The following is a 12,372-nucleotide window of genomic DNA, read 5'->3' as shown; positions in this document are numbered from 1 at the left end:
ATGTGTTGGGGAAAATTGATCCTCTCTCTGACAGTGGTGCTTCTAAAACGGCTGCTACCCTCCACGCTGTGTCAATCTTGCTGAAGCTTGGTCGCTCTTGGAACTGGTTCATTGAGCTTAGTGCCTTGGATTATCCCCTCATTACTCAAGACAGTATGTGATTCATTTGCGGTCTTAGATCTTTTGTTTTGAGATATCTTTTGAGCATTGTTGTTATGTTTGGTCTCTGATGGCCTGTGCTTATAGCTCTCACTCTTAGCTTCTTGAGATTGTGGTTTGAAAAAAAACCCAAATGAGCTATTAGATTCTGCTCTTGTTTAGTTGTTACTTGAATGATGTGTGTTTAGCTTTGTTGCTTGAACGATGGGTGGTGTGTTTCATCTCTGCCAATGGTTGGTATATGAGCTTGGTATATGAGATTTGGTCGTTCTAGATGGTAAAGACATGTTTTTTGTATGTATATAAGTGTATACATGATGAAGAGGTCCTTAGTGGTGTGATATGTGTATGTATGATGATATTAGTTGTCTTCAAAGACTTTACACTGTGATATCTTAAGTCTTTGATGAAATTAATGGGCTATCTAAGAGCATCCACAACAACAAATCCTTAACAACAAATCCTTAAAAACAAATTATTATAATAATATGTGGAGCCCAAATATTTAAGAATCTGTGCCACAATTACCTCTTGAAGTCCCAATTTACGGATCTCTTTTCTGGCAGCTTCTTAACCGTGCGCAGGCTCCACCGTCGCGTGGGAACCCGCGATTGGCCAATCTTTTGTTTTTTTTTTAGTTCGGACGAAAAAAAAGAAAAAAAAATATTCAAAAAGTTGTTAAGGATTTGTTGTTAAGGATCTGTTGTTGTGGGTGCTCTTGAAGGTTGTTGCCACTTTGGAAGCAAGGAACGATACTGGTGAGGTTCGTTGTTTAATTTTGGAAATACAGTTTAAGAATGATGCCAAAACCTCACACTGGTTTGATACAGTTTCACTCTTAGTTTCCTTTTTTTTTTTTATAAATTCAAGTTAAAGTGAGTCATGAATCATGATAACCAAGTAGGGATGTTAACATGGGTAGTTACCCATGGGTTTACCCAAACCCACTAATAATGGGCTGGGTTTTTACCCATCTAAAATTAATTGGGTCAACCATGGGTATTAATTTTAAAACCCATATTTATGTTGGGTAAATACAAAAGGGTAATGGTGTACCCATGGGTTTTCAATTATATATATAGATTTTCACCATTTTAATTAAATTATAAAAAAATTGCAAAAACGTTTTTTTCCGTCAGAACCAAAAAATGATTTTTTCCGCAAAAACCCTAAAAATAATATTTCTCACAGAAACCAAAAACGAGTTTTCCCGCCGAAACCAAAAAATCGAGTTTTTCTACCGAAACCACAAAACTTGTTTTTCCGCCAGAACCATAAAACTAAGTTTCCCGCCAAAACCGCAAAACTGAGTTTTCTCACCAAAACTGCAAAACTGAGTTTTCCCGCTAAAATCGTAAAATCGAGTTTTCCGACTGAAAGCTCCAAAATCGAGTTTTTCCGCCAAAACCGCAAAAGGTGTTTTCCCGCCAATGCCGTAAAACTCAATTTTCCCGCCAAAACGATTTTTACTGCCGAAAGCGAAAAACATGGGTTTTCCGCCAAAACAGAAAAACCGAGTTTTCCCGCCAAAACCGCAAAAAATGAGTTTTCCCGCCAAAACCGCAAAAAATGAGTTTTCCCGCCAAAACCGCAAAAATGAGTTTTCCCGCCAAAACCGCAAAACCGAGTTTTCCCGCCAAAACCGTAAAACCGAGTTTTCCCGCCAAAACCGTAAAACTGAGTTTTTCCGCCAAAACCGAAAATCGAGTTTTCCCGCCAAAGCCGAGAAACCGAGTTTTTTCCGCCAAAACCGCAAAACCGAGTTTTTCCGCCAAAATCGAAAAATCGAGTTTTCCCATCAAAGCCGAAAACCGAGTTTTTCCTCAAAACCGTAAAAACGAGTTTTTCCGTCAAAATCAAAAATGAGTTTTTCCGCCAAAACCGCAAAAGCGAGGTTTCCTGCCAAAACTGCTAAACCGAATTTTCTCGCAAAAACCGTAAAACCGAGTTTTTCCGTCAAAACCAGAAAGATTATTTTTCCCGCAAACCGCAAAAATGAGTTTTCCAACCAAACCACAAAATAAAATTACCGACCAAAAACCGCAAAAAGAAAAATTTCCGCTAAAACCACAAAAACAACTTAACAAGTTTTCTCGTTAAAACCATAAATGAGTTTTCCTGTCAAAACGATGTTTACTGCTAAAACTGCAAAATGAGTTTCCCGATTAAAATTGCAAAATATTTTTTTTTTCCGAAAAAGCGAGTTTTTTCTGCAAAAACTCGTTTGCGCTAAAACAAGTTTTCTATAAAATTGCAAAATCTTGTTTACATATTAATGCTCACATTAGTCATATTAATATTTTACATGATTTTCAGAATAAATAAGATAATACTTTGGATACCCACGGGTAAACTTATACCATATTGGGTTTATTTTCTGGTTTTGGATTTCAACGTTGATGTTTCTGGGTTTTTGGAGGTTGGGTATAAACTGGGTTGGGCTGGGCTGGGTTATTTTACCCTACGTTAACATCCCTATAACCAAGTCCTTAGTTTGATACAGTTTCAGTGTTTTCACTCTTAGTTTGCCGGTTTAGAATGATGCCGCCGGCAACCAAGTCCTTCTAAACCCAATGGGCCATTCTTATTTCCAATTTCAAACGATGCCGTTTAGCTAACACCCGACGGCTATGATCTCGACGTCTTTGCAAGATCTAAATTAAAAAAAAAACAAATCTCCCCAGAAAAAGCTTTTAATTTCAAAGAAACAAACGAATAAACAGTGAGAGAGACTCAGAGAGATGGCGAGCTTAAGTAGCAAGCCTAGAAACTTCGGTGCGTACAGCAGTCACTACGCCACTCCCTGCACCCGCACTCACCAGATCGGAGCTCTGTTTCTCGTCGTCTCCACCTTCTTCCTCACCAGGCTTTTCGACCAGTGGTACTCCGTTTCTCCGGCGATCGATCTCCACCGCACTGATTCCTCCGTCACCACGAGCGATAACGGGGCTCTACGGTGGCCGGAGCGAGGGTACGGATCCCATCTCTCGCTGAAGATCTACGTGTACGACGAGAACGAGATCGACGGACTGAAAGAGCTTATGTACGGCAGGGACGGTGGCGTCAAAACCGCCTCGTGCTTGAAAGGCCAGTGGGGATCTCAGGTGACTACTTGATTCAGTTTTGATTAGATTTATCAATCGCAAGTGTCTATGTTATTAAGTTGGAGATGTGTTAGCTAAACGGCATCGTTTTGATTCTTATGAATATGATGGTGATGATGATTAGGTTAAGATACACAAGTTGCTTATGGAGTCCAAGTTTAGAACAAGTAAGAAAGAAGAGGCGGATCTGTTCTTTGTGCCAGCTTATGTTAAGTGTGTGAGAATGTTGGGTGGTCTTAATGACAAGGAGATTAACCAGACCTATGTCAAGGTGAAACCAAGTCGTGACTCACTGATTCAGTTGTGGATGTGCTTATGTCTGACTCTCACATGTTCTGTGATCCACTAGGTTTTGAGTCAAATGCCGTATTTTCGAAGATCTGGTGGTCGTGATCATATATTTGTTTTTCCAAGGTATACACTAGTTGTTATTTGTAATTGTTTTCGTGTGTGGAACATGATCGAGAAGTAAAGTTTTTTTTTTTCTTTTCTGTGAATTGTATTGTTTTGTGCTGTCTGTGACATTAGGTTTCTTTTTGTAGTGGTGCTGGAGCTCACTTGTTTAGATCATGGTCAACATTTATCAACCATTCTATTATCCTCACTCCCGAGGTACTTCACTTGCTCTCTGTTGAGGAATTTCTCGTCTTTTGAAGTTTATTGGTTGTGAAGGGTCTATGTGAAAACTCTCTCTTTTGAGTTTTTTTTTTGTTTCTAGTAAATTAGATGGTCTATGTGCCTACTTATAGAATCATGCGTGGAAAGGATTGAGCCAGGTTCTTGGAGTTTGTTTTACAAAAAAATGAATGCGTTGCGGATGCAGGGGGACAGGACTGACAAGAAAGACACTACTGCTTTCAATACATGGAAAGATATAATCATACCAGGCAACGTTGATGATGCCATGACTAGAAATGGACAACCTGATGTTCAGCCTTTGCCTTTGTCCAAGAGGAAGTATTTAGCTAATTATTTGGGTCGTGCTCAAGGGAAAGCTGGTAGACTTAAATTGATAGATCTCTCAAAGCAGTATCCAGATAAGGTTTAGTCTCACATTGTTTCTTGAAGCAATATCTATGTGGTTGTGCTTTCCTTGCTTGCTTGTTTCTTATGGGTGGTTTTGTGAACAGTTGGAATGTCCAGACTTGAAGTTTAGCGGAACTGAAAAGTTTGGAAGAACAACATATTTTGAACATCTGAGGAACGCCAAGTTCTGCCTCGCTCCTCGTGGGGAATCATCATGGACTCTTCGCTTTTATGAATCATTCTTTGTGGTCTGATCTATCATCTCTTTACCCAAACATTTTATTTTCACCTAATAACTTGGTTTATGTACTCAGAAACATTGTGGTTTTGCTTGTTCAGGAATGTGTCCCGGTTCTCTTATCTGACCACGCCGAGCTACCTTTCCAGAATGTCATCGACTACGCTCAAGTATCCATCAAATGGCCATCATCTCGAATAGGAGCAGAGCTTCTTGATTACTTAGCTTCAATACCCGGTAACAATAATTTACTCCAGAGCTGCATTTTCTCATTTGGTTTCCTCAGATTCTCAAGTTGTAAGAACTTTAACAAGACATGTCTCTCTTTCACAGATAGAGACATAGAAGAAATGATATCCCGTGGTAGTAAGATTAGATGTTTGTTTGTCTACGGTCCAGATTATGCACCATGCAGTGCGGTTAAAGGGATTCTGTGGGAGCTTCAACGCAAAGTGAGACATTTCCAGCAATCGACCGAGACGTTTTGGCTGCACAATGGGAGTTTTGTGAATAGAGAACTGGTCCACTTCAGTAGCTGGAGACCTCCTATGCCTCTGCCTTGAGGTTTCAACATCCCACAAGAATCTCTTGTTTCCACAATGATGAACTTGAGTTTTTTCTAACGTCTTTACATAGCTTAAATAGTTTTTGTGAACATAATTGTTTTGTACATACCAGGGGGAAAAAATTAGTGACTGTACAAAAGATCTTATTTGACTAAAACTCAATAGGGATACGAAGAAACCGATAAAATAATGGTTCTATTTAGATATTTACATTTCTGAAAGCTTTGAAAGAAACCTAGTTGGATCAGAAACCAACAATCCGCTTAATATTTGGGTTCAATTAGGCTGTACCTTGAAACCACGTTCTGTAATCTAACATGAGATAGCATCTTATTCTACACGTGGAAACTATTGATATGAATATAATTGGTGATTAAGATAGGGACAAACAAAATCATCATATAAACGGCAATTTGGCAAATGCAATGGTGTTCTCTAAGTAGATGATACGAGTGGGCCATCGGTTAAGAGAGGATAAGAAGAAGTAACTCTAGTTTAGTAATGAGTAACCATGGTTTGGTTACTTTAGCTTTATGCTTTATCTATATATTAGCTGTGAGGGTTTTGGGGGAGGGTATCTCGTGTTTTAGTAAGTAGTACCAAGGAGAGAAAGAGAGGGAAGAGACTCCATTATCATCTCTGTAACCTTGTACTCAGTTTTAATCTATGAATATCATCTTATTATCTTGAGATCGTGTGCTTTTGACAAGAATCGTTACGTTCCACGTAACAGTAGAGAGAACAGAACATCAAATCATCCTACTGTGTTGTCTAGGGGGTATCGTATCTATCTAAGAGCTCTAGCAAAATAATAGCAAAAGGTTAGATATTTGTACATACATACACTTGTTCCATCCCACATAAGATAACTGAACCGAGTGTATTAAGAAAAAAATTAATCTGTAAATTTCTAGCATCTTGGAGGTGCTTGTATGTACAAATACCTAACCCTGTGTACTTAATTCTTAATACATTCGGTTCCTAACCGAAGATGCTAGGAAATAACTATAGTATATATATATGACTTGGATTAATCCATTCTTTGTCTTCGAATGTATAGTAAAAATATGAAATGTGTGCAAGCAATAGTCAGGGGGGAAAGAATATTATGTAGATATTTTCTGCTGGTAAACATTTACATTTATATTTTTCTTGACGGATCAAAGGAACTGAGATTTTTTGGCCGACATTTCATCGGACTTAACAGAAGCAACCAAAAAGATGAGAAGATGCTTTGTCTGTAGAAGGACAAACGCTTTGCTACAGTAATCTACCCACAAGAAACCAATAATATAATCACACGGAACAGAGTTCCACACGTAAATGATCATGCCATGTTTGTATAGATCAGCCTTTTATCAAAATGGATCCAAATCCTTTTGTTTGGTATGTACGTTATCTATCGAAAAACAAGCCTCCGTGTATAAACACAGCTCTCCACAATAAATAAGAACTTTCTATTTTAGGTAAATACATTACAAAGCCATGGTTATGTAACATCAAAGATATGACATCTTCCCAATAGTTAACTCTGCCTTGGGGTTACACTAGTGTATTCATATGCAGCCGTCTTTTGGCAAATGACAATATGACATACCAGAAAACATTAAAGCTAGAATTCAAGAATTTTTCTGAATGATCTTATATCATTTTGATGATGATAGGACTTGGGTTCTTTGGTGGCTACTAAGAGTCCATCAATACAAGTGGATCTTAAGTAGGTAGACGCCAGAAGCGTAGTAGGTAAGAAGAGTGCAACGACATTATTACTATTACATTCGAAGGTACAAAGTTTTCAAAGAAAATCAATTATGGAAGGTTAGAAAGGTCGAGAAGAAAGCCCTACCCTTTAGGGCAAGCAAGTATTTAATTCTGAGGAGTTCTAATCAAATCTATTCACAAAATTGTGTCCCCAATCGATGAATATGTAAGTACCGTTCTTGTATATATCATTTTCTTTTGATTCGATCATACAAGAAAACTCTTTGAACTTGGATAAAATAAAAACTGATAGGATACAAGAAGATCCATTTGAAGACATTGAAATGGCGCCAAGGAAGTCAACAAGACTACATAAGCCAAACAACAAATATCTTTAAATCTTAAAGATATATCTTTTATTTATTTCTGTTATCAATAAGGAGAACGAGTCTTCCGTAACGTTCTCCACATTTCCATGTTTCCTGCAATGTAGGAGTCAATGACTCCACCTTCTTATTCTGTTATTTGCTTCATGTACTTCCCTATTTAAATCAATGAAAAAGACAAAAAGAGGTAGACTTATCTACCCAAAACTACTTGTGTTCTTGTTACTTGTGATCAACATTGGTATCTCTTGGCAAGGGACCTATCAGTGGTATCAGAGCTACCCTTTTTTCTCTTGATTCTTCTTGACGGCATTCTCAGGAATCAACGTCTAGCAAGAAACCTAAATTTTTTTTTTTCCCCCACCGTTACAACCCCACTCAATCACAATTCCGCCTCGCATCACCAAAAACTCACAAAAAAGCAAGGCTGTGGCTCAAAATCTACGGAAAGAGACCATGGCCAACAACCGCGAACGACTTGAGGATCTCGAATCAAGCATGGGAATGGTCCAAGATGAACTCCTCAACCTAACGACCGGCATTAACGATAGGATTCGGGGCTTGGAGAATTCTTTCCAACGAACGATGGCTGACTCACTGAAGGAAATGCGTGAGCTTATCGTCGGCACCCGTGAACACGGATCCAGCGCATCACAGGTTCCCAGAGATGACACGATTCCCCCACCACATCACGTCACAAATCCAAACCGTACCGATGCTGTCAACCCTTTTGCAGCTGCCCCTAACCAACGTCGACATATTAAGATCGAACTTCCACGGTTCAGTGATGGAGATCCTACAGAATGGCTCACTAAAGCAGTTCAATACTTCGCTTTTCATGATATCACCGGCAACCAGAGGGTGAACTATGCCTCCTATCATCTTACGGAGGAAGCTAACGAGTGGTGGCAAGCGACGGTACGAGCGCTCGGCATTGATCAGACTCTGATAACATGGGAGACGTTCGAAGGCGAATTGTGGACACGGTTCGGTCCAACTCGTAGCACAAACTTCCATGAGGAGCTGTCAAAAATACGGCAGACGGGGACGTTCCGCGAATACCAACGTGCTTTCGAAAGACTACGCAACAAAGTGACTAACTGGTCCGAGGAAGCGCTTGTCGGAACTTTCCTAGGAGGACTACACCATACAATCGCTGACGATGTACGTATGTTCCAGCCAAAGACATTACAAGAAGTCATCAACTTGGCTAGAATGAAAGACGATCAGTTGCAGAAACAAAAGCGCTTCACACCACGAACCCAATCATTCACCACTTCCAATTCCCCAGCTTCAGCTTCAGCACCTGCCGCGACATCACCACAAACTGTGCAAACACCCCGCAAACTCAGCTGGGAGGAGATGAGGAGAAAGCGCAGTCTGGGCCTTTGCTTCAGTTGTGACGAGAAGTACTCTCCGGGTCATAAGTGCGCTAAACCGCAACTCTTCATCATGGAAGGGATCGAGGATACCGAGACCGATGAGGAGGACGAAGAGGATGATCCTGCACCCGAAATTACACTCCACGCCTTATCTGGTTGGGATTCTCCGACCACAATGCGTCTCCTCGCTGTCATCACCAACCACAAACTTCAGGCTCTAGTTGATAGCGGTTCAACACACAACTTCATCAGTGAAAAGATGGCATCCGAATTACAACTTCCAGCAACGCAAACCAAACCTTTCGACGTTCGGGTTGCTAACGGATCTCCACTTCGCTGTCGACGGAGGTTTGACGACGTCAGGGTACAGATCGGCGGCGCTAGTTTCCGAATCACTCTCTACGCTCTCCCCTTAGTGGGCCTTGATTTGGTGATGGGGATACAATGGCTCCAGAGTCTTGGGCCCGTCCTCACAGACTGGAAAGCCCAAACATTACAGCTAGACTGGGAGGGTGAAACCCACACACTAACTGGGCTTCCACGCGATACAATAAGGCCCACAACAAAAGAAGAGCTCGAGAAAGAAGCCAGACAAGGCCACCATCTCTTCGCTCTTTATTCGCCGGAGATCTCTTCGGAGCAAAAGGAGCTTAACGACGATTTGCGAGTAATTCTGGACGAATTCAACGGGATCTTTCAGTGTCCGACAGGTCTTCCCCCTCCTCGCGACATCGAACACAATATCACGCTCAAAGAAGGAACAGATCCTATCAACGTTCGACCCTACCGCTACGCCTACTTCCAGAAAGATGAGATCGAGCGACAGGTCACTGAAATGCTCGACGCAGGTATCATCCGCAGCAGTTCTAGCCCGTTCTCCTCCCCTGTACTACTCGTCAAGAAGAAAGATGGCTCGTGGAGGTTCTGTACCGATTACAGAGCTCTTAACTCCGCCACTATCAAGGATCGCTTCCCCATTCCTACGGTGGAGGATATGCTAGACGAGCTCCATGGTTCGGCTTACTTCACAAAACTCGATCTCACCGCCGGTTTCCACCAGGTCAGAATGAGCACAACCGACATCCACAAAACGGCGTTCCGTACTCATCACGGGCATTTTGAATACCTTGTCATGCCCTTCGGCCTCTGCAACGCCCCATCAACGTTTCAATCGCTCATGAATGATATTTTCCGGCCTTACATGCGGAAATTTGTCCTCGTCTTTTTCGATGACATCCTCGTTTACAGTCCGACATGGGAGTCCCACCTGCAGCATGTTCGAGAGGTATTGAGCTTAATCCAACATCACCAACTCTCGGTGAAATTCAAGAAGTGTGAATTCGGGAAGAGAGAGCTCGAGTACCTCGGCCACATTATTTCCAACACAGGCGTCACAGTGGACCAGTCTAAGGTCAAAGCTATGACCGATTGGCCGGTTCCGACGTCTGTTACTGAGCTCCGTGGATTCCTTGGCCTCACTGGATACTACCGCAAGTTCGTACGAGACTATGGGCTTATCGCACGGCCGCTTACCAACCTCCTTCGCAAAGGCAAGTTCACTTGGAGCTCCGACGCCGACACTGCCTTCAATAAGTTGAAGGAGGCAATGACATCCACCCCTACGTTGGCCCTCCCTGACTTCTCCAACCCTTTCGTGATTGAGACTGATGCTTCTGGTGATGGTATTGGTGCGGTCCTCTCTCAGAATGGCCAACCTATTGCCTTTATGAGTCGTTCTTTAGGCGTCACAAAGAAGGCTTGGTCCACCTATGCGAGAGAAATGTTAGCAATCATCGTAGCTATACGAACGTGGAGACCTTACCTCTTGGGACGCAAGTTCACCATCCAGACAGACCAAAGGAGCCTTCGCTACATGCTGGAACAGCGAATACTCACACCCGAGCAGCAGAAGTGGATGGCTAAACTGGTGGGGTATGATTATGACATTGTGTACAAGCCAGGCAAAACAAACTCTGCAGCTGATGCCTTGTCTCGCGTACCAGATAGCCCTCTATTAAACGCAATCTCAGCCCCACAGACATCACTTTGGACTGATCTTCGTGCGCTGACCTCTTCTGACCCATACCTCATTCGCATTGGCACAGCGGCACACGAGAAACCGGGTCTCCCTTACTCTTGGAGAGACGGCCTTCTCTGCTACAACAACAGGGTTGTGATTCCACCAGGTTCCCCTCTTATCAAACAACTTTTGCACGAGCATCATAATACTACTCTTGGTGGGCATTCAGGTGTCTTGCGCACATTCAAACGTCTCTCTCATCGCTTCTATTGGCCCTCGATGCATAAGACCGTTGTAGATTACATATCTCACTGCGACACTTGCCAGCGTGCTAAATCCCAAACGATGTCTCCTGCCGGCCTTCTTCAGCCCTTACCTGTTCCTACACATCTTTGGGAAGACATATCAATGGACTTCGTCGACGGTTTGCCTCGCTCTGGTGCTTTCACTTCAATTATGGTAGTTGTCGACAGATTAAGTAAGTCCGCGCATCTCATACCTCTTTCTCATCCATACACCGCTTCCATCGTCGCTACACAGTTCGTGGCCAACATTGTCAAATTGCACGGACTGCCTCGCACAATCCTCAGCGATAGAGACCCAATCTTCCTCAGCCACTTTTGGAAGGAACTGTGGCGCCTCTCGGGAACAACACTGAAGATGTCTACAGCCTATCACCCCCAAACCGATGGACAGACAGAGGTCGTGAATCGCTGCATCGAGCAGTACCTCCGCTGCTTTGTCCAGCAACGTCCAACGCACTGGAGTTCCTTCCTTCCCTGGGCCGAATTTTGGTACAACACCACCTTTCACTCCAGCATGGGAACAACTCCTTTCCAAGCTCTCTACGGCCGCCCTCCTCCAGCCATTCCACGGTATGAACTAGGTTCAACTCTTGTTGGTGAAATAGATGAACAACTGCAGCATCGGGACGAGTTGTTAGATGAACTGAAGCAACACTTGGAAGCTTCGAACAACAGAATGAAACAGCTAGCAGATACCAAAAGAAGAGATGTGGAGTTTCAGGTTGGTGACTGGGTTTTCTTACGCCTGCAACCTTATCGCCAGAAGACTGTCATTCGCCGTACTTCACAGAAGCTCTCACACCGCTACTTTGGCCCTTTCAAAGTCGAAGCCCGCGTCGGACAAGTCGCTTACCGCCTCACTCTTCCCACAACCGCACGAATCCACCCAGTCTTTCATGTCTCACTACTGAAGAAACGAATTGGCGATGATGAACCTGCCTCAGTTCAGCTACCGCCCTTGAAGGAGTCTGGTCTCTTACGTTTAACTCCAGCCAAAGCTCTGCAACAACGTCACATTCAGAAAGATGGAAAAGAACTACAGGAGATATTAATTCAATGGGTTGACTTACCTGCAAGTGAAGCAACCTGGGAAGACAAGCAACAGATTGCGACCAGCTTCCCTACTTTCGCCATGAACCTTGAGGACAAGGTTCTTTCTGAAGATGGGAGTGTTGATAGGATACAAGAAGATCCATTTGAAGACATTGAAATGGCGCCAAGAAAGTCAACTAGACTACGTAAGCCAAACAACAAATATCTTTAAATCTTAAAGATATATCTTTTATTTATTTCTGTTATCAATAAGGAGAACGAGTCTTCCGTAACGTTCTCCACATTTCCATGTTTCCTGCAATGTAGGAGTCAATGACTCCACCTTCTTATTCTGTTATTTGCTTCATGTACTTCCCTATTTAAATCAATGAAAAAGACAAAAAGAGGTAGACTTATCTACCCAAAACTACTTGTGTTCTTGTTACTTGTGAT

At 42.4% G+C, this 12,372-nt stretch overlaps 1 protein-coding gene across 1 annotated transcript; it reads left to right on the top strand.

Annotated features, from left to right (window-relative positions):
* The first annotated feature begins 2,803 nt into the window (after nucleotides 1–2,803).
* Nucleotides 2,804–5,207, top strand: LOC111198605 (probable glucuronosyltransferase Os04g0398600). The gene is made up of 8 exons (XM_022687352.2): nucleotides 2,804–3,263; nucleotides 3,388–3,534; nucleotides 3,613–3,677; nucleotides 3,806–3,875; nucleotides 4,087–4,305; nucleotides 4,394–4,537; nucleotides 4,629–4,764; nucleotides 4,861–5,207. The coding sequence occupies exons 1-8, from the start codon at nucleotides 2,901–2,903 to the stop codon at nucleotides 5,088–5,090; spliced, it is 1,374 nt and encodes a 457-aa protein (XP_022543073.2). The 5' UTR covers nucleotides 2,804–2,900; the 3' UTR covers nucleotides 5,091–5,207.
* Nucleotides 5,208–12,372: the final 7,165 nt, after the last annotated feature.

Source organism: Brassica napus, chromosome A6 (genome assembly GCF_020379485.1).
Source record: "Brassica napus cultivar Da-Ae chromosome A6, Da-Ae, whole genome shotgun sequence".
In the NCBI taxonomy this organism is placed as follows: Eukaryota; Viridiplantae; Streptophyta; class Magnoliopsida; order Brassicales; family Brassicaceae; genus Brassica; species Brassica napus.
The sequence above is the reverse complement of the archived record's forward strand: the minus strand, read 5'-3'. Positions and strand labels throughout refer to the sequence as shown.

What these genes read in the sequence shown, in the direction of transcription:
- LOC111198605 (XM_022687352.2), top strand. Translation starts at nt 2,901, where the DNA reads ATGGCGAGCTTAAGTAGCAAGCCTAGAAACTTCGGTGCGTACAGCAGT. An exon ending in CAAAGCAGTATCCAGATAAG is followed by an intron (nt 4,306 to 4,393) that starts GTTTAGTCTCAC and finishes TTTTGTGAACAG; the next exon opens with TTGGAATGTCCAGACTTGAA. An exon ending in TTTATGAATCATTCTTTGTG is followed by an intron (nt 4,538 to 4,628) that starts GTCTGATCTATC and finishes TTGCTTGTTCAG; the next exon opens with GAATGTGTCCCGGTTCTCTT.